Source organism: Phyllobates terribilis, unplaced genomic scaffold (assembly GCF_046119375.1).
Source record: "Phyllobates terribilis strain yellow unplaced genomic scaffold, ASM4611937v1 Scaffold_4__5_contigs__length_816908805, whole genome shotgun sequence".
In the NCBI taxonomy this organism is placed as follows: domain Eukaryota; kingdom Metazoa; phylum Chordata; class Amphibia; order Anura; family Dendrobatidae; genus Phyllobates; species Phyllobates terribilis.
Window position 1 is genome coordinate 509,292,441 of NW_027362764.1, and position 23,320 is coordinate 509,315,760.

Here is a 23,320-nt window from a genome sequence, read left to right on the forward strand (position 1 = left end):
TAAGGAGTATCAGACCACTGCAAATCTACCAAGACCCGGCCGTCCCTCTAAACTTAAATCTCGAACAATGAGAAGACTGATCAGAGATGCAGCCAAAAGGCCCATGAAAACTCTGGATGAACTGCAGAGATCTACAGCTGAGGTGGGAGAGTCTGTCCATAGGACAACTATCAGTCGTACACTGCACAAATCTGGCCTTTATGGAAGAGGGGCAAGAAGAAAGCCATTTCTCAAAGATATCCATAAGTCTTGTTTGAAGTTTGCCACAAGCCACCTGGGAGACACACCAAACATGTGGAATAAGGTGCTCTGGTCAGATGAAACCAAAATCGAACTTTTTGGCCACAATGCAAAACGATATGTTTGGCGTAAAAGCAACACAGCTCATCAATCTCAAAACACCATCCCCACTGTCAAACATGGTGGTGGCAGCATCATGGTTTGGGCCTGCTTTTCTTCAGCAGAGACAGGGAAAATGGTTAAAATTGATGGGAAGATGGACGGAGCCAAATACAGGACCATTCTGGAAGAAAACCTGTTGGAGTCTGCAAAAGACCTGAGTCATTTGGATGTTTTTGGTTGTTATTAAGCTTTAAAAAGAGAAAACACAGTAGTTTGACAATAAATGGCTTCACCCAACCAATAACCATGAGTGGAGAAAAAGTTTTTTTATCATTTATATTCTCTGAAACAAGGCCAAGAAAGCCAAAATTCTGCCGGGGTATGTAAACTTTTGAGCACGACTGTATGTATAGATACAGTACAGACCAAAAGTTTGGACACACCTTCTCATTTAAATATTTTTCTGTATTTTCAGGCCTATGAAAATTGTACATTCACACCGAAGGCATCAAAACTATGAATTAACACATGTGGAATTATATACTTAAGAAAAAAGTGTGAATCAACTGAAAATATGTCTTATATTCTAGGTTTTTCAAAGGAGCCACCTTTTGCTTTGATGACTGCTTTGCACACTCTTGGCATTCTCTTGATGATCTTCAAGAGGTAGTCACCGGAAATGGTCTTCCAACAATCTTCAAGGAGTTCCCAGAGATGCTTAGCACTTGTTGGCCCTTTTGCCTTCACTCTGCGGTCCAGCTCACCCCAAACCATCTCGATTGGGTTCAGGTCTGGTGACTGTGGAGGCCAGGTCGTCTGGCTTAGCACCCCATCACTCTCGTTCTTGGTCAAATAGCCCTTACACAGCCTGGAGATGTGTTTGGGGTCATTGTCCTGATGAAAAATAAATGATGGTCCAACTAAACGCAAACCGGATGGAATAGCATGCCGCTGCAAGATGCTGTGGTAGCCATGCTGATTCAGTATGCCTTCAATTTTGAATAAATCCCCAACAGTGTCACCAGCAAAGCACCCTCACATGATCACACCTCCTCCTCCATGCTTCACGGTGGGAAACAGGCATGTAGAGTCCATCCGTTCACCTTTTCTGCGTCGCACAAAGACACGGTGGTTGGAACAAAAGATCTCAAATTTGGACTCATCAGACCAAAGCACAGATTTCCACTGGTCTAATGTCCATTCGTTGTGTTCTTTAGCCCAAACAAGTCTTTTCTGCTTGTTGCCTGTCCTTAGCAGTGGTTTCCTAGCATCTATTTTACCATGAAGGCCTGCTGCACAAAGTCTCCTCTTAACAGTTGTTGTAGAGATGTGTCTGCTGCTAGAGCTCTGTGTGGCATTGACCTGGTCTCTAAGAAATGAAGGTCAGTCAGTGCGAAAAAATGGGAAAACTTTGAAAGTGTCCCCAACTGCAGTTGCAAAAACCATCAAGCGCTACAAAGAAACTGGCTCAAAGAGGACCGCCCCAGGAAAGGAAGACCAATAGTCACCTCTGCTTCTGAGGATAAGTTTATCCGAGTCACCAGCCTCAGAAATCGCAGGTTAACAGCAGCTCAGATTAGAGACCAGGTCAATGCCACACAGAGTTCTAGCAGCAGACACATCTCTTCAACAACTGTTAAGAGGAGACTTTGTGCAGCAGGCCTTCATGGTAAAATAGCTGCTAGGAAACCACTGCTAAGGACCGGCAACAAGCAGAAGAGACTTGTTTGGGCTAAAGAACACAAGGAATGGACATTAGACCAGTGGAAATCTGTGCTTTGGTCTGATGAGTCCAACCACCGTGTCTTTGTGCGACGCAGAAAAGGTGAACGGATGGACTCTACATGCCTGGTTCCCACTGTGAAGCATGGAGGAGGAGGCGTGATGGTGTGGGGGTGCTTTGCTGGTGACACTGTTGGGGATTTATTCAAAACTGAAGGCATACTGAACCAGCATGGCTACCACAGCATCTTGCAGCGGCATGCTATTCCATCCGGTTTGAGTTTAATTTAATCATTTATTTTTCAACGGGACAATGACCCCAAACACACCTTCAGGCTGTGTAAGGGCTATTTGACCAAGAAGGAGAGTGATGGGGTGCTACGCCAGATGACCTGACTTTTTTGTAAACTATATAATTCCACATGTGTTAATTCATAGTTTTGATGCCTTCAGTGTGAATGTACAATTTTCATAGTCAGGAAAATACGGAAAAATCTTTAAATGAGAAGGTGTGTCCAAACTTTTGGTCTGTACTGTATATACAGTGCTGCTCACCATTATTGGCTCCCCTTTATTTTTTTCATAGACTGTACAATATCTTCAGAAATAAATGAAAATGTACAAAAGTTATATTCTGAGGATTTTTTTAATCCGTGGCCCAGTGTAATACAACAATAAAACATTGGATCCAGTTGGATAAACACTTAAGTGGGCTGCACTGCTGAAGTAAATCAATTCTTCAGAGATGATGATGAAAAGGCTTTTTATTAACAAATAAAACATTGATTTTCAACTTCCATATTGCAATTTCAAAGAAAAAACAGAATAAACAGCATGTGCAGCAATAAAGGCAACCCTAATTAATACTTGCTCGCACACCCTTTGGCATTGATGACAACCTCCAAACGTTTCTTGTAGCCATCTATGAGCTTCTTGCACTTCTCAGCTTGAATTTTCTCCCATTCTTCCTTTGCAGTTTGTTCAAGCTCTTGAATGTTTGCAGGGTTCTTTTTCCCAATGGCAATTTTCAGCTCACCCCAAAGATTTTCAATGGGATTGAGGTCAGGACTCATTGCTTGCCATTTTAAAACAGTCCATGTTTTTTTCAACCATTCCTGTGTACTTTTGGATGTGTGCTTTGGGTCGTTGTCTTGCTGGAAGAACCATCATTTTCGACTAAAAACAAGTTTTCATAAACTGGGTAGGACATTTCGCTCTAAAATGTCTTGATAAATCTCTGATTTCATGATTCCTGTGATACGGTGATGGCCTCCAGTACCAGACGCAGCAAAGCAACCTCACAACATTATGGATCCTCCACCATGCTTAACTGTTGGTAAGGTTTTCTTTTCCTTATAAGCTTCGCATTGCCAAAAAGCTAGATTTTTATATCATCTGTCCACAGGACATTTTCCCAAAAGCATTGTGGTTTGTTAAGGTATTCTTTGGTAAAAATCAGTCGTTCCTTTTTATGTCTTTTCTTCAGCAATGATTTCTTCCTTGGCCTTCCCCTAAAGCTCTGCTTGGTTTACTGCGCAGCATATGGTACTTGTTGAAACCATAACTTCAGACTGTTCCAGGTTGGCCTTCAGGTCTTTGGATGTTTGACGTAGTGTTTTCCACCATTCGCACCAACCTTCGAAGACATCTTTTGTCAATTTTCCTCTTTCCCCCACGTCCAAGGAGGTTCTGGACGGTTCAATGCTTGGCAAACTTATTAATAACATTGTGCACTGTTGAAACTGGGCTACCAAGGTCTTTGGAGATGGCCTTATACCCATTGGAAGTCTTCTGTTTGCTAATAATAGCAGTTCTGATGTCCTCAGACAGCTCCTTTATCTTCACCATTGTGACAAAGGAACAGGACCTCCCATGTGGCTTTTTAAAACACCGAAGTAATCATTCATTGGCTAATTCATGTCACATGGGCACCAACAATTAATCACAAGTGAATCTCTTTTGTGATTTACCACATGCGAGTTAAATTGTGTTTCCATACTAAATTACTGGTAATGTAAATGGTGCCAATACCAGTGACTCGGCATGCTTTAGGTTTTTCTATTTTTCCCTCCCTTTGTTTTTTGTTTTAAATTATTGTTTATCATTTGCTCTTTTGTATTTAACACACATGCTCTATACAAAAAAACTGTTTAACTTGATTCATTTTTTTGAGGAGATATTCCACATTATGTACTTAAACTTCATGGGTGCCAATAACGATGCGCAGAACTGTATATATCTATCTATATCAGGGGTCCTCAAACTACGGCCCGCGGGCCACATGCGGCCCGCCGAGGATTTTTATCCAGCCCACCGGGCTGTGGGCGGAGGAGAGCGGTGTCAGCGCCCGCTCCCTCCCGCTTGCTCAGGGTCCCGGCAGCCGGATACTTATCTCTCCCCGTGCCTCCGCAGATCCGCTGTCTTCCTGCTGTGCGCTCCCTGTGACGTCTCAGGTCAGATGGTGCGGTGACGTCTTTCCACCGCTCCCTCCCCTGAGCCGTCACAGGCAGCGTAGAGCTGGAAGACGCCGGTGATGCTGGAGTCCGGACCCGAGCAGCGGCAGCAGGTGAGAAGTGAGGTGAGTATTTTTTTTATTTTTTTTTAAATGTATGGAGGCATGGAACATAATATGGGGGGGGGGTTGACATCCTGCATGGGGCATTATATGGGGGAGTGACATGCTGCATGGGGCATTACACTGTGTTCCAAATTATGCAAATAATATTTTTCAGATTTTCCCAAATTACCTATATGAATTGCAGTCATTGTAATTTTCCAGTCAAATAACTATTAGAGTACAATTGAAAGGTTTTTGTACAAACTGCCTATGATAACAGTATATTTTTAAAAAAATAAAGAACTCAAACTGCACTCAAAATGCATGTTCCAAATTATTATGCACAGCAGAGTTTTCAACCTTTTCATTTTAATAAAGAACAAACAAAATTGTCATTTTAGAAATTATAAGCATTAGCAGGTTATTACAAACTGAAATCAAACAGTTTTCAACTCAAAACTTTATGCATGGGGCATTATATGGTGGGAGAAAGGAACATCCTGCATGGAGCATTATAAGGGGGGAACAGCCTACATGGGGCATTATAAGGGGGGAACAGCCTGCATAGGGCATTATAAGGGGGAAACAGCCTGCCTATTGAGGACCTATGCTGCCTATTGGGGACATTTACCTGCCTATTGGGGACATTTACCTGCCCATTGAGGACCTATGCTGCCTATTGGGGACATTTACCTGCCTATTGAGGACCTATGCTGCCTATTGGGGACATTTAACTACCTATTGGGGACATATGCTGCCTATTGGGGACATTTACCTGCCTATTGGGGACATTTACCTCCCTATTGGGGATATTCACCTGCCTATTGGGGACCTATGCTGCCTATTGAAATACCGGTTGATTTAACTTTACTTGTTCTTCATTTTAATTATTGTATTTGTTCCTGTATTGTTTTTTTACTTCAAAATAAGATATGTGCAGTGTGCATAGGAATTTGTTCATAGTTTTTTTTTTTTTAATTATATTCCGGCCCTCAAATGGTCTGAGGGACAGTGAACTGGCCCCCTGTTAAAAAAATTTGAGGACCCCATCTATCTATCTATGTGTGTATATATATATATATATATATATATATATATATATATATATATATATATATATATATATATATATATATATATATATATATATATACAGTACAGACCTAAAGTTTGGACATACCTCATTTAAAGATTTTTCTGTATTTTCATGATTATGAAAATTGTACATTCACACTGAAGGCATCAGAACTATGAATTCGCACATGTGGAATTATATACTTAACAAAAAAGTGTGAAACAACTGAAAATATGTCTTATATTCTAGGTTCTTCAAAGTAGCCATCTTTTGCTTTGATGATTGCTTTGCACACTCTTGGCATTCTCTTGATGAGCTTCAAGAGGTAGTCAATGGAAATGGTTTTCACTTCACAGGTGTGCCCTGTCAGGTTTAATAAGTGGGATTTCTTGCCTTATAAATGGGGTTGGGACCATCAGTTGTGTTGTGCAGAAGTCAGGTGGATACACAGCTGATAGTCCTACTGAATAGACTGTTAGCTGCTTTTTTTCTTGCCATAATACCAATTCTAAGTAAAGAAAAACGAGTGGCCATCATTACTTTAAGAAATGAAAGTCAGTCAGTCCGAAAAATTGGGCAAACTTTGAAAGTGTCCCCAAGTGCAGTTGCAAAAACCATCAAGCGCTCCAAAGAAACTGGCTCACATGAGGACCGCCCCAGGAAAGGAAGACCAAGAGTCACCTCTGCTTCTGAGGATAAGTTTATCCGAGTCACCAGCCTCAGAAATCGCAGGTTAACAGCAGCCATTTCCGGTGACTACCTCTTGAAGCTCATCAAGAGAATGCCAAGAGTGTCCAAAGCTGTCATCAAAGCAAAAGGTGGCTACTATGAAGAACCTAGAATATAAGACATATTTTCAGTTGTTTCACACTTTTTTGTTAAGTATATAATTCCACATGTGTTAATTCATAGTTTTGATGCCTTCAGTGTGAATGTACAATTTTCAAAGTCATGAAAATACAGAAAAATCTTTAAATGAGAAGGTGTGTCCAAACTTTTGGTCTGCACTGTATATATATATGCACAGAAGTGCTGGTCAGTTTGTGAGGAACACAGCAATAACCAGAGAAAGTGGTTGACCTCTTTTTAATACAAGTATACATATATTTTTGTAAAATGTACTTACCGTAGATGCTGCTGCTCAGCATATGTAAAGGAACTTGATTAGTCAGGTGAGACACTCATGATCCCCTTGGGCTTGATAGTCAGCCCCTGCAGTGTCGCGTCTTCTCAGCCCATCTTTTGATCCCCACTAATGGTCCTTGCAGATCGTGCTTCCTCTAGCATCTCTTCCCATCACAGAGCTCCCAGCATCCCTGTTCCCATGTCACAAGGCTGTGATGGGTGAGCTGCCTCTGCCTGGCTCGAGTGTATACATGCCAGTTAATGGTGGACGCAGGCAGAAAGGGGTCACTGTTCAAGAACAGTATATTGGCCCTTTGCAGTCCATTAGTTGTGTCTATGACTGAAGCTTCTTGCTGCTTTGGAGGTGTTAGTGGACCCCTTTACCTTTTTGGCTCCAGTGCGGCTGCACCATTGATATGACTGCCCCAGATGTCAGTTTATTCTTACTCCTGGTTATAATTCCAGTTTTACATTAGGTAGGATTGTTCACTTTTTGACTTTGGGATTTTAGACTGCACAATGGCTGACTCCTGTGCACCTAAGAAAATGTCTTTCTCCAGTTTAGACACTTAACTTTCCTCCTGGATAAAGGGACGTAATGTGTTAAGCAGGTTAGCAGAGGACACAGGAAGGTTCAGGCTGATGGCACATTGCAGTCTGACTGTCACGTTTCCTATAACATGAGACTTTTCATTTAGAAGCTGTCCACACTGCCCTCAGGAAATACTGCACTCACACTAACTCTGTGCTTGAACTTTATTGGAGTTTATTATTCCGGGACTTTCCCAGCAATATTCACTGATGAAAACTAAAAAGTAGTTACTACTCTTATCACATATTGATGTAATCCTGCAAATTCCATGATGAGCCAGAACTGGACCAACCCACAGACAAAGCATTTCCACTTCCTATTTGAATATCCATAAATCAGGCTTTCAGAAGATTGAGCCCATGGTGTCCTGATCTTACTAGGTCACGTCTATGTGCATATTGCATATCAATTCTCTAAGCAATTTTTCAGTATGGTAATGCCACCTTTACTGTTTGTTCTGTGCATTAGATAGGAGGCACCAGGCTACAGATATATTCGGGACACTAAAAGATTAGTCAAGGTGACACCGTGGAGAAGGAGGCTAAAGCTTTTTACTAATTCTCAAACAGTATTACATTCTGGATGATTGGGTGATATTAGTAATCTGTCCACCATCATAATTGTATTTATATGTGTAAATAGCTATATATTTTTTTTTGTTCAGTGTAATGCTTGTCCTCAATTTACCACAAGTTGTCATTTATATAAATTGTTTAAATTTATGCGATTACTAGTCCACAGATACTTGTAGGCATATGGCATTGTAAAAAGTCACATGCCCTGATTCATCAAGAGCGGCGATTTTCACACTGGTCTTGATGAGGAGGCCATGAATCTTGAGCTACTGACGAGTGGCAAGCATCAGGAACTAGAATGAGATTTCCGGCGTACGGAGCGCCATAGGTTGTGATAAATTAGATGAGCTGTGACGTCCCACTCTCCATCTGGCGCAGCTGGGAAAAACTGTTCTGAAGACTCCAAAAGTTGCAAAATGTTGGCACAACTCCAAGTTGTGATGAAGTATTGCGACTTCTAAAGGCTCTGTCACCACTTATAAGGTGTAAAAGCTTTGATGAATCAGGGCCCTAGAGTTTGATTTGTTTGCTTCTTTGGGGAGGCTGTCATTCATACATTGGCTACATAGAATACAGAGACACTTTAAACTAATATTAAATTAACAATATTGATAGCTGCGAGGTCGGCCAATGGTCTAATGTGTGTGGGGGCGCCGGCCAAATGATGGTCAGGGGAGATGTCGATCACGCATGTCTGATTTGAATCTGCCAATTGCATTGTTCTCTAAGGCCACGTGCATACATCGAGTATTTGGTGAGTTTTTTACCACAGTATTTTTGCACCAAAATCAGGAGTGGGTGATAAATACGGAAGTGGTGACCTGTTTCTATTATACTTTTAATCTGATTGTACCACTCCTGGTTTTGACTTAAAAATACTGAGGTGAAAAACTCAAGAAATACTCAACGTGTGCATGTGATAACCCTTAGAGATAACCCTTCCGATGTGTCAGCCCGCTGCTTTCTCATAGAGCTCACAGGAGCACTAGGCCATACGAGCGCTCCTATATGGGAGAGTCAGCTGAGACGGCCGTTTTTCTTGATTGGCTAATACATCATTCGGCCAACAGACATCTAATATATATGGCCAGCTCAGCTTACATAGAGAAAAGGGATTGGGAAGCAGGCAAAAAAACTCCTGGAAATATTTGTAAATACATCATATGATGTATAATAATGTTTTTCATTCACAAAGTTTAAAGGGAATCTGTCACCATATTTGACCTATCTAAACTATTAATATAAGCATCCAGGTTATAGACTGCTGAATAAAGTCCTACCTGTATGCCTCATATCAGATGCCTTGTTGTGGATAAATCATCTTTTATCACTTTTTAAATAAATGACCTCTTCCAGGCTCTGAGGAGGATGCTGTCTGGAAGATAACTCTGCCTCCAGAGATTATTGTACATGAAGGGGGAGTTACCAGTGTGATGTGTAACGGTTACCAGCGTGATGTGTAACGGTTACCAGCGTGATGTGTAACGGTTACCAGCGTGATGTGTAACGGCCGCTCTCACTGCAGAGCTGTGTGTGATTATACCTGACACATCTGCAGGTTCCTCTCAGCTTCCACCTCACAGGCAAACAGGGTTCCAATAATATTGTTGCAATCTATTTGTTTCTGGACCAATAGATGACTTTACTGGGAGAAGCCACTGCCAGACAGGTATCTGTATTACACCGAAACCATTGTAGAGAATAGCTATCTTTGTAATACAAGTTCTACCTTTCTTTTCTGGCTCAAAGAGGAGAGTCCTGAGTGGGTAACCTCTTTCTAAAGCCTAACTGAGCATCTAACAAGGGGTTGTGTTTTTTTCTGCATGGCGCCATTTCTCTGTTATTACTCCTGGAACCATATACATAAATTGACAAAGAGAATTGTGACACCCATCTGTCAGTGTAATGTCCAAACACACTCTCGTACTTTTCCAGGAAGAATAACTGAGGAGCCGCTAACAGAGCGTTCTAAGAAAATTTGCTTCAGAATAGTTATTCTGTGGAGAATACAGGTATTTACCACAGCAGACAGATCTGGAGAGCTGACGGGTTGTCTCGTAAAGGTCACAGGTTTTTGTGTTAATGCAAAATCATATTCACGCGGAATAATAATAATAAAAAAAAATAAAAATACTTAAATTCTTTTATTAAATATTCTGTTCTGCCATTCCTTCATATCAGTTTTCCTAAATGAACTCTACCAGTTCCTGTAGGTGCTCCTGTCGAGGGCTCCCAGAACTGTTGAGAACAGCTGATTTTTACCAACATGCAGTACAATTACAATGTAAAGTGTGACATCTAACAAATACCATTTATTTTTTCACTTTGTTTTAGGAAATGGCAAAAATCTTAAACCATCCCCGGGTGTATGCTTTTCTTCACATCCCAGTGCAGTCTGCCTCAGACAGTGTGCTTATGGACATGAAGAGAGAATACTGCGTAGCTGACTTCAAAAGAGTTGTGGATTTCTTGAAAGCGAGGTATGTTTACTCGTGTGCTGAGCGAGATTAGCAGCGCTTTCTTCCACGACATCTGAAGGGTAACTTATTCCTATCACTGCAGAAAAAAAATGAAATGAATCTTCAAGGTTCTTAAATTCCTTGGAACAAAGCATTCATGCGTCTTTTCACATTCTACTGAACGACTTTCATCCCTGGCAGATATACATTTTACTGCTCAGGAGATTATGTCTCAGGTACAGGTATAGGCTGTGAGCTCATCCTCCAAAGTGGCAGCATTGAAAGAGTTAAAAAAAAAGAAAAAAAAAAAGCCTACTTATGGCTCTGGTGACACAAAGCACAGCGCTTCTCAGTACTATAGAGGTACAGATAGTGTCATGTACGAGACACGTCACTTTATGCAGTGTCGTGTCTCCGTGCAGTCTATCAGCTGGTATCACATCCGCAGCACTTGTTCATGCATGTCACCGCTGAGCATGTCTCTGCACAGTTACGCAGTGGAGTGAAACCATTTTCTCTATTATGCACCGCTTTTAGTGAACCCGAATGTATCCTTGTGTATTAATTTTAGGTATTAAGTTTAAATGTAATAAAAAAAGAATGAACATATCCCCTGTAGTAAGTTATTAAGTAAATAAAAGGGATAGAATACAGAAAATGTTCTTTATTGAAGCACTTCCGAATGGACTCTGGACACACACGTAAAAAAAGTGATGTGAGTAAAAAGGAAAAAAACTTACACTCTGTGAGTGGCAACCCTGCCCCTTACATAAATCCAAAGGAACTTTTTAGTCAGCCTGCTGCTACAATAAGCCGGTTGTCCTCGCTCTGAACCCCGTGTGGTCAAACACAAACTGTAACAAAAAACAGGAGCGCCAGCCGACAAAGCAAGAATGGACTGTGGATATACAAACCACAGCAATACAGCACTAACTCCTTGAGGGGACATAGCTGACTCACAGTGAGTGATAAAAATTTATTTAACCATTACAAAAGTAAAAACATCTATCCACGCATTTTGGGTTGCCCCTTCATCAGGATAGATTGCTATAATCCCTCCTTGCCTTCTTATACACCTCCTCCCAATTCTCTAAACTAATCAATCAATGGAAATGACATCCCACTGTTTAGCTCCCACACCCATCTCCTCACCTATTAGTATTATAATCTCCCTAATACATTAGTTATTCTTAATGTCTTAAAAAACATACAATTGTTAAAAGCAATAATAATCAAATAATGAATAATAATCAGAAGAACTTCATTGATTTAAAGAAAAAATAATACTTAATATAATACTTATAATACATACTTAGTTAACACTATTTTGATCAAAAAAAGCATAAAAGGCATGCCACTGTGACAAGGTGTACCCAATCGGGACAGTCCTATCTGGTCTACAGTATTAAAATCTCACCTTGTGTCAGCCGACCTCAGTATAGATAAGGGCTGAGCAGGACAGGAGCCCGACTGTTCAGACACATGCCCATGGGAAGCTATATAGATGAAATGCCTAGCTCAAAAAGGGGGGCCATGCCCCTGATTGTACAAGGTACAAGAAACTACAGGAAAAGCAAGAAATGAGACAGAGCTCAAGTTATTATATGTGCAATGTGTTTGAGCATGTTCACACTGTGACCATTTCACAGACAAAACCCAAGATAAAAACAAAATGAGCATAATCTCTGTAGTAAGTACAGTGGCATGTACATGTTTGCGCACCCCTGGGCAAAATTACTGTTATTGTGAACAGTTAAGCAAGATGAAGATGAAATGATCTATAAAAGGGCTAAAGTTAAGATGACACATTTCCTTTGTATTTTAGGCAAAAAAAATGTAATTTATTTTTTCATTTTAAAAAATACAAAAAGGAAAATGGACCAATGCAAAAGTTTGGACACCTTTGGAGATTTGTGTGCTCAGAAAACTTAGACCAAGGTTTCAGACCTTAATTAGCCTGTTATGGTTACGGCTTGTTCACTATCATCATATCAGGTTCACAAAGCAGCAGAAGGCTATAAGAAGATAGCAAAGCGTTTTCAAGTTGCCCTTTCCTCAGTTTGAAATGTAATTAAGAAATGGCAGTTAACAGGAACAGTGAGGTTCAAGATAAGGTCTGGAAGACCAAGCAAAATTTCAGTGAGAGCTGCTCGTAGAATTGCTAGTGAGGCAAATCAGAATCCCTGCTTAACTGTAAAAGACCTTCATAAAGATTTAGCAGACTCTGGAGTTTTGGTACATTGTTCTGTTGTTCAGAGACACAAATATGGCCTTCTTGGAAGAGTCATTAGAAGAAAACCTCTCCTGCATCCTCACCATAAAATGTAGCTTCAGAAGTATGCAAAAGAACATCTAAACAAGCCTGATGCATTTTGGAAACAAGTCATGTGGTTAAAATAGAACTCTTTGGCCACAATGATCAAAGTTATGTGTGGAGAAAAAAGGGCACAGAATTTCAGGAAAATAACATCCCGCCTACCATTAAGCATGGGGGTGGATCAATCAAGCTTTGGGGTTGTGTTGCAGTCAGTGGCATGGGGAGCATTTCACGGGTAGAGGGAAGAGTGGATTCAATGAAATTTCAACAAATTCTCAATGCCAACATAACACCATCTGTAAAAAGCTGAAGTTGAAAAGAGGATGGCTTCTACAAATGGATAATGATCTTAAACACACTTCAAAATCTACAATAGACTACCTCAGAAGGCGTAAGCTGTAGGTTTTAGAGTGGCTCTCATAGTCCCCCTGATCTGAATATTATTGAAAATCTGTGGCTAGGCCTCAAAATACCCGTGCATGCAAGACGACCCAGGAATCTCACAGAACTGGAAGAATTTACCAAGGAAGAATGGATGAAAATCCCTCAAACAGGAGTTGATAGACTCTTGTCTGGCTACAAAAAGCGTTTACAAGCTGTGATACTTTCAAAAGGGGGTGCTACTAGGTACTAACCATACAGGGTGCCCAAACTTTTGTATTGGCCCATTTTCATTTTCATAATTTTTTAAATGTAAATAATGTCAATTTTTTTTCTGCCTAAAATACAAAGAAAATGTGTCCTATTTAACTTTAGGCCTTTGAGATATCATTTCATCTTCAACTTGCTTAACTGTTCACAATAACAGTAATTTTGACCATGGGTGTCCAAACTTTTACATGCCACTGTAAATAGTAATAGTACATGCAAAATAACATAGGGTACTTAGTTAACACTATTTTGATCAAAAAAGTGTAAAAGCCATCCCACAAGGTGTATCTAGTCGGGGCTGTCCTATCCTGTCTTTTTTATTAAAACCTCACCTTGTGTCACCCAACCTCACTATAGATAAGAGTTTTGCTGTGGCTTCTGTTTAAATGCTTAAAGAACACATTGATTTGGGTTAAATAGGCAACATCGGTTTTAAAATCATAAAAAATGTGTCCCTCAATCTGAATTTTTCAGCCAAGACCTTAATGTGCATATTTACTAATAAATAATCTTCTTATTTATATAGTGCCAACATATTCCGCAGCGCTTTACAATTCAGACAATTTACAGACATTATCGGCACTGTCCCCATTTGTGGCTCTACATTCCCTATCAGTATGTCTTTGGAGTGTGGGAGGAAACCGGAGAAATTGGAGGAAACCCACGCAAACACAAGGAGAACATACAAACTCCTTGTAGATGTTGTCCTTGGTGGGATTTGAACCCAGGACCCCAGCGCTACAAGGCTGCAGTGCTAACCACTGAGCCACCGCGCTGCCCCCATTTCAAAAATCCTTGAAGGAGAATGAACCCTTTGACTAATTAGAAGAGAATCACACCTTGTATGAGAAGCTATCCTCTTCTAACAATTATTTGCTGTCAATATTATCACAAGTAGATTTTCAACATTTTCACTTGAAATATGGAAGATTGAAGTCGCACTGTGCCAGCAGAGGGATCTCTTAAAACTGAATGTTTATAACCTCTATTTTACATTTATAGAGTATTCTCACATTATTAAGTTGGTATATTTAGACAGCATGACAATAAGCAAGGTTATAGTTGACTCTTTTTCTATCTGCTGTCATTCTCCTACTTATCTTACATAGTATAGTGCTTGTTTTCAAGGAGCTCAACCACCAGAGCCTGGCCTACTGTGCGCTGTAGTTACATTCCAGGAGAAGAGTTAACTCCTAAGATCCCAGTCAGCTCTGTCCAGACCACTGATTTCTATATAGCAGTTCGCATCTCACCCTTTCCCTCTCAGTTCCTGACCAAGGTGCTTTCATCAGTCCTGTATAATCACAATCGCCTAGCCCCCAGCATTGGCAGTTTCCATAGCAGTTCCCCTAACCATGGCTCTCTCTTTTCTAAGTGTGCTTGTTCAAATGTCCTGTTATCTCTATGCCCAAATATAGTGATAACAATGTGCACTCAAGAACAATCATAGTAGCATAAAGAAACTGACCAGAACTTTCACTCAAGGAGAAGTACTCGCCCCCACAGCAACCAAGGAGTAAGTAGACTGCAGAACTGTGAGCTGCTCATGACACAACTTGAGAATACCCCTTCAAGGTAAAATTGCATACTGGTTTTCTAATCTGTTTAAACAAAGTCTGATGATACATTATATGCAATCTACAGACATCTCTACATTATACATTAACCTGGATAATTTTATTTTGCCTTGTGTAATGATCATTATTTGGAGAGAATAATCTTTTAGTATTGTGATACATTAGCAGAGTAAAGATGGCTTTACACTTTAGTTAAGTGTCCGGTGGGACTGGACAATTCTCCAATTGTGCGAAGAGATGTTCTGACTCCTTTCAATGGCAGATGACGAGGAAAAAGGTTTAAAAATTGTAGCTTTTATTAACATGCCCAATTTTTATCTTCTTAAGGAAGGTAAGCCACCACTAGAGGTGTTGGCGGTTTACTCCCTTGCTCCTAAGAACAAATGCATAGTCCACTGAGCCTAGTGAGCATGTATATAGGGGAATCTGGAGATCAGAATATACAACTGCCCTTCTGCTTGGAGCAAACTGCTTAGGTGCCGTCCTGTGACTGGTTTAGAGATCTGAGGAATGGTGCATCTGACACACACCATATTAGTAAATTTCATGAATATTGGTCCCAGATGGAATTAAATGTACTTTTTCAAATCCGGAAGTCACCTGTAGGTTACGTGCGCTCAGCGTCTTTTAGATGCCGGCATACCTGCATAGTTTGTGAAGCAGAAGATGCCGGTGGTGTTTTTCCTGAAGTGTGTTTTTTGTTGACTTTTAAGTCATTTTTGCTGCCTACATCTTTATTTATTTTTTAATTTAACATAAAAAAATTAGAAGCCGTCTGAACAATGGTTGGGTCACTTATTTTAGCCGCTTCACAGCCTTCGAAGCCTGAAGCCGTTAGACTGAACATATGAATAGCAAGTCGTTATAACATTGCCGTGCACATGATTGTTTTTTAGTGTTTTTTCAAGCGGATTCAAAGCAGAATCTACCTGAAGAAGATGCCATGAGCAGTTACCATTAACCTCTTTAGTAGGAGTATAGATTAGTAGGATTGCGGGCAGTCCAAATGTTGCAGTCGCAATATAGAGATTAAAAGGTGGCTATATTACCATCATATGAAACGATCCTAACGTTTGTGATTAGCATGTGATACTGCGAGAAGTCGCAGCCAGAATCCAGAGCCATGACGTTTTCTAAAATAAGCTCTGAAGGTTAGCTAGTTGTAGGCTGGGTGTACGGATCATTTGTTGTATATACATAGACATCCTAATACCCGCCCAGTCGGAAGTAGCCGTCCATTATGAGACCTGAGCTTATTTAGCACACTGAATACGGCATAATATTTAGCAGTAAACTGCGGCTGTGTTATGGTGACAGATTCTGGTATGCTTTATTGTCTGTCTCATATGTATAATGGCAGAGCACAAATATTAGATTTCACCTGACACCTCATCACTTAAAGGCATAGGGTGGGGTTCTTCTAAGTTATTAGAGGCTTCACCCCTGGTGAATTATCGTTCTGCTCCTCCTCACTTATCAGCCATTATATAAATGATACCCTGTGTTTCCTGCTGCACATAATCTGTCAATGTACCTGCTTCCCATTTATCTCCCGCCTGTCGGTTACTTATCCACGTGTTTACATGTAGTGGTGCCAGGCTGTGAGCTAATCCTTATAAAGATATCCAATGTGTAAATATCTGCAAAAAACCCTATGATGTAAGAAGATTGTGGACACTGATGAATTATGCAGCCTCTGAGCTGAACACATTTGGCTAATATTATCTATGGGAATTGAGACATGCACATAATTAGTAAACCAAAGGAACATAAAGAACGCTTAAATCATAATGTAAAATGATAAATATGATGAATAATTAACATACATCCAGACAAAAAATGTCTTATAGAGTAAGTGCCACAAGCTGCTAAAATATAGAAACCATCTTGTAACAGCAAGTACCGTGAGCACATAACAGTGACGTATCCCTTTTAAAGAAGACCTGTCACTAGGTCAAAAGTGGACAGTTTTTGTTTCTATTTTATTCCTGTGCACCTATAAGTGTTCTGTTTTTTTTTTTTTAAGTTTTCCGTACGGTTCCATATGGGTCTTTATATTTAGTGTTTTTTTACGTTCTTTACCAGAGCGGTGTGGCTCACAGAGTAATTATGCAGAGCCGCCTAAAGACAAACTGCCCTCTTGGTAAAGACCATGAATATTATCACTAAAAATAGCCCATATATCTGGAAGAACTTTATGATGGATTTAAGAACAAAATTACTCTGGATGGTTGTGGGGGAAGCAGGAATAAATTAAGTGCAAAACTGTTCACTTTTGACTGGATGACCGGTCTTCTCTAAGTGTTATTTGCAGCAATAGATATAACGTAGGATCTGTCTGCAGAAAAATTGCACCACATTGTCCAAGGACTGTATTGGATAATGCAGTTTGGCCTCATTCACTTGCATGACACAGGGTTTCTCCATGACTTTTTTTTATTCCATTTGTCTTGCTCATCCGCCTTAGGCCCTTGCAGTAGGCATCACACAACTGGTCATCGCTCTGCAAACGATGTCCTATGAGAAACGGTTAGAGGATTTGGGAATGTTTAGCTTGCAAAAAAGAAGACTGAGAAGAGCCTTACTAGCTGTCTGCAAATATCTGAAGGGCTGTCACACTGTAGAGGGATCAGCTTTATTCTCATTTGCCAATGGAAACACAAGACGCAATGGGATGAAACTGAATAGGAGAAGATACAGATTAGATATTAGAAAAAAACAGTGACAGTGAGAGTGATCAATGAGTGGAACAGGCTGCCACGAGACCTGGTGAGTTCTCCTTCAATGGAAGTCTTCAAACAAAGGCTGGTCAGGTATCTGTCTGAGATGGTTTAGTGAATCCTGCATTTAGCATGGGTTGGACATTATGACCCTGGAGGTCCCTTCCAACACTAACATTCTATGATTCGTATCATTTTGCCTGGAGTGTGCCTTTAATTTTTTCTTCAGAAAGATTAGCCTCCAGAAATAACTTTATTTTTTTCTAACTTCACCTAAGGTGACTCAGTCACTCCATAAGACCAATCAATTATGAGCTTACTGAAAGAGCAGCAATGCAGAAGCTAGACCACCAAAATAAGACCACCATCTTTGCTTGCCTTACATTTGACAAATAAAACCATCTGTATTATCTAATGCTGTTAGGGTAACTTTCCAGGATCAAGGATATTATATATTCCAGTATGTTAACATTTTTATCACCAATTATTTTCATGGTAGATTGATACTTTGTTGCTGTGTTGCTGCCTACTCCAGGACTAAGACAACCTGGCATTTATTCTGCATTGTTCAGGAATCTCCTGCCGAGATTGTCTGATTACCTGGCCAGAAACAGAATACGAAATGCAGCACCACAACAATAATCAAAAAGTATTGGAAAGAAAGACGAGCAATGAAGAAACTGAATTGTAGACAGATCTGTTCCTGCATCTTGGGTCTCAAAGACAAATAGAGAAACCTGGTTAGGAACGAGGAGTGCAGCTTCCCTCTACACTAATGGGTTGGATAGGAAAATTCTAGACATTGTTGTTGGTATGAATCACAATAGTCTCAAAAATTGTCATGCAATGCAAGACACTTCATAGGCAGCGCATCTGTTTTCCAAAAGGTAACATTGCCTATTCATAATTTAATCATGACTACGCTGCTGTGAGGTGTTGTAGAACCGGGGGATCTCACTTAGTCCTAAGTGCAGCGGTACCTATATCCTTGATTACACAAGTCTGCAAAAAAAAAAATTTTCAGGTGCCAAGGTTTTTTGAATGGATTTAGGGTATTTTGAGGGTTCTGAATTCAAAAATCCTATTACTTTTGCTAAATTGGTTCTAGTTTTTAAGAGAATTCATCCATGAAAATAATGCATTCCCCCAATGTAACATGTTTGATAACAAATGCAATAGCTTTTGGTCTGTCTTTTGACTCTTTAACAGTGACTAAGGTAATGGAATATCCTATATAATTATTTTCTATTGCAGTTTGTAGGCTTATTTTGCTATAAAAGTGAATTTTGAAGCCTGAATTCTACTGTAATTTATTAATTAGCTATTAAATATCTCAGAAACTAGAGCCAATCTTGCAAAAGCAAAGTCATATTCTTAATGCCCACCATAAACTTAATATAAAACCATTCAGACATCGTTGGTGCCAAAATCACTGTATACCAGTGTTATTGCTAAGCACTTGCACTTTATAGCTTCATACCCTAGGCTACCTTATGTTGTGGACCCTCTCAGGATATTGTTGACTCTCCAGGCATTTTCTGTGTCCTGTTCTTGTGGCTTTACCTGTCAAGATATATATATATATATATATATATATATATATATATATATATATATATATATATATATATAGGGGTTGGACAAAATAATGGAAACACCTAACGTTTTGGCATCATAATCTTCGAACATGTTATAAACATGCAAACCGTGACATATGGTAATGTTTTGTAGTTGATTATTTGTGTTATGTGATATGTGTATGTAAATTAACTGTTTGTTTGGCAGAATTGTAAGAACATTGATGAGAACCTGATACCAATGGCAGACCTCTCGGATTTTCAAAGAGGACAAATTGTTGGTGCTCGTATGGCAGGCGCTAGTGTAACCGAAAGTGCCCGAATGCTTGGCGTGTCAAGAGGTACTGTCTCCAAAGTAATGACTGCGTTTGAAAGAGAAGGAAAAACGTCCGCAGCAAAGCACAGGTCCGGCCGAAAGTCGAAGTTGACTCAGCGAGACCGTCGAACTCTAAAGCGAATTGTGAGAGAGGATCGCAAGACCACGGCTCCGAAAATCACTGCTGAGCTCAATGAACACCTACAGAACCCAGTTTCCACGAAAACTGTTCGTCGGGAGCTGCACAAATCTGGATTCCACGGAAGAGCTGCAATTAGAAAACCGCTGCTCTCAATGACAAATGTTTCCAAGCATTTAGAGTGGTGTAGAAACCTACAGAATTGGTCCCTTGAGCAGTGGAAACATGTGATATTCTCTGAAGAATCATCGTTTACCCTTTTTCCGACCTCCGGCCGAGTGTACTTTTGGAGACTGCCGAAAAAAAACTTCCATCCAGACTGCCTTCTCCCAACCGTAAAACATGGCAGAGGTTCTGTGATGTTCTGGGGTGCTATTTCGTGGAGATCCGCCGGTCCAATGATATCCCTTCATGGAAGAATTAACAGCCGAGATTATTTAGGCATTATGGCCGACCAAGTGCATCCTATGGTTCAAGCACTGTTCCCGGAGGGGAACGCCATCTTTCAGGATGATAATGCACCAATTCATACAGCTTGAATCGTTAAAGCATGGCACGAGGAACATTCTAATGAAGTTGAGCATCTCATCTGGTCCCCACAATCCCCAGACCTCAACATTATTGAGCATTTATGGTCGATTTTAGAGATTCAAGTTAGACGTCGTTTTCCGCCGCCATCGTTGCTCAAAGGAGGGTGTATTAACTGAAGAATGGGCTAAAATTCCTTGGGAAACAATTCACACCTTGTATGAATCCATACCTCGGAGAATTGAGGCTGTAATCGCCGCAAAAGGTGGACCTGCACCATATTAAACAAACTTTTGTTGATGTTTCAAGGTGTTTCCATTATTTTGTCCAACCCCTTATATATATATATATATATATATATATATATATATATATATATATACACATACACACATTATTAATAAAATTGTTACTTTTTTAATTATTGTTGCATGAATCTCTTCTATCCCAGGGTTTCTACCCCATTTCTCCCAGGTTGTGGTTACTAATTCCACTTGGTATGTATGCCAATAGCTCCCTAGTGACGGTTTCCTCTATTGTGAAGGAGAAGAGAACTACCTTTAAAAAAATAGTTTGCATTATCTATCCCAATAAAATTAGTTTGAAAAGACCTACAATATATGGTACCTTTTTCCTGATTTTTTTTCAAGCCAATCTTGCATAAAACACACAGCATAAGTTTAGAAATGCACTTAACCCCTTAATGACATTGGGCGTATAGGTACATTCAAGGAGGTCTTCCTGCATTTCATGCGGGCTCTGGCGCTGATCTTTCCCTGCACATAACAGCTGACCTAATCAGTCATGTGCCTCTAACAGTCACAGGTGGATCCGAGAACCACCCGCGGCTGTTAACAAGTTAAATGCAGCTATCAATCTCTGACTGCGGCATTTAACACGCGCTAGACGGTAGTGCGTCACAAGACACGCCCATTGGCGCCCGTCATGTGAACGCAGGGCGTCGACAGGTTGTCATGGCATTCGGGGGTCTGTAGAATACGCCTGTGTTCATAGGAGATCATGCTACACATAGCATGGCTGCAGCCCTGTTGTGTAGCACGGGCAATCGGATGATCGCAGCTTCAAGTCTTCTAAGGGGACTATTGAAGCCAGTAAAAAAAAAAATGTTTAATTTTTTTTTTTTTTTTTTATTACTAGTTCAGATCACCCCCTTTTGCCCCATTCAGAATAAAACAAGTAGAAAAAAAAATACAGATATTTGGTATCGCTGCGTTCAGAAATATCCGATCTGTCAAAATATAAAGTAAATGAATGAGATCGGTAAATGGCGTAACGAGAAAAAAAATCGAAACACCAGAATTATGTTTCTTTGTCCACCGTAACATTGCAATAGCAGGCGATCAAAACATTGTATCTATCCCAAAATGGTATCAATAAAAACTTTAAGCTCAGGGTGCAAAAAATAAGCCCTCACCCAGCCCCAGATCCCGAAAAAATGTAGACTCTACCGGTCTCAAATTTTGGATTTTTTTTTCACCACTTAAATGAAAAAGAACCTATACATGTTTGGTATCTACGTACTCATACTGACTTGGAGAATCATAATGGCAGGTCAGTTTTAGCAAATAGTGAACATGGTAAAAATAACAAAGGCAAAAACAGTTGTAGAATTTCACTTTTTTTTGCGATTTCACCGCACTTTGATTTTTTTCCCTATTTTCCAGTGCACTATGTGGTTAAATCAATGTTGTCATTCAAAAGTACAACTCAGTCTGCAAAAACAAGTCGTCATATGGCTACATTGATGGAAAAATAAAAAAGTTATGGCTCTGGGAAGAAGGGGAGCAAAAAATAAAAGCGCAAAAATGGAAAATCGCAAGTTGGTGAAGGAAATACTATCTTATCTGCACCGCAAGATATTATAGAGCAGGAGATGCTGATCAGATTTTTGTGGGAAAAGTTTCAGTAAACCTTGTATTTTATTCATTGAAATCCCTGTTGTTTGTATGTATAGAAGTCCAGTGGGCGGTCCTATTCAGTGATTGACAGTCTTCCCTGTATAACTGTGCATGCATAGATAGCTGTCAGTCACTAGTAGGACCGCCCACTTGACTAAATAGCAGTTAGATCTTTTCTAACAAACCTATATATCTTTCTGCTCAGCTTCTCCTCTATACAAAGCTGTTCACACATCAGACACATCACATGTACAGCGTGACAGGTTCCCTTTAAGATATTGATTAACAATATAATTATTTTAACATCTAGTCAAATGAGAATTTACACAATCACAAATGTCCTATATGCCTGTAAAATGCACTTTTTAACCGTTTTGTGGTACTTTTAGTCTGTTAATCCTCAGTATACATTTGTATACTAGGAGAAAGGATCATAGAACAGTTTCTTTTTTAAAAAAACATTTTTTATTGCTTTTTTGCCTTTAGCTTAAAGTAAAAGCATTGGGAATAACAGAGCTGTATGAAATAATGTGTCAGAGAGCTGAAATGAAACTTCAAGAGGTGAATGCAAGAATTTATTGAAAGTACTTAGCACTAGTTCATACAGTACTGGCTTATGGTCTATAAAATGGTGGTCTGCCATTCAGAAAGGCTTTAACTTATGCCAAGGACATAATTTTTACAGTTTTTCTTCCCTGTTTTTATAATTCCTGCCTTGAACGCAGAAGCTTTACGAGACGCTAAATGAGATAATACAATACTGTATATGACAGAGAAATTAATGCCTGGGTTTAAACTGCTGGAAGGGTTATTATTTTCTACACTGCTTAGCCTTGATAATGTATGTGTATTTGTTAAGGCTCATTAGTAGGAGGATGTTTTTGTTATATTGCGTTCTCTAGATTTTCACCTTGCATATTAGTCGTGTTTGTAATGCAGTCATTTGTTGTATGCAGTGTCAAGAGTGACTACAACTGTAGAGTTTCATTTATAGAAAACTAGAGTGTTGTTTACATTTATCATTGTCAATACTTCTCAAAGTCCTGTAATTTGGGATATACGGTGCCTTGAAATAGTATCCATACCCTGTGAACTTTCCCACATTTTTTCACGGAGCACTGGTAGAAAA

General features: G+C 39.8%; 1 protein-coding gene across 2 annotated transcripts in view; it reads left to right on the forward strand.

The window, feature by feature from the left end:
* The window catches only part of CDKAL1 (CDKAL1 threonylcarbamoyladenosine tRNA methylthiotransferase), an 871,738-nt gene that overhangs the window by 536,819 nt on the left and 311,599 nt on the right, over positions 1–23,320 (forward strand). For both annotated transcript variants that reach the window (XM_073678844.1, XM_073678842.1), the window contains exon 11: positions 10,323–10,468. In XM_073678844.1, coding sequence (XP_073534945.1) covers positions 10,323–10,468 — 146 coding nt within the window. The remainder of the gene's footprint in view (positions 1–10,322; positions 10,469–23,320) is intronic.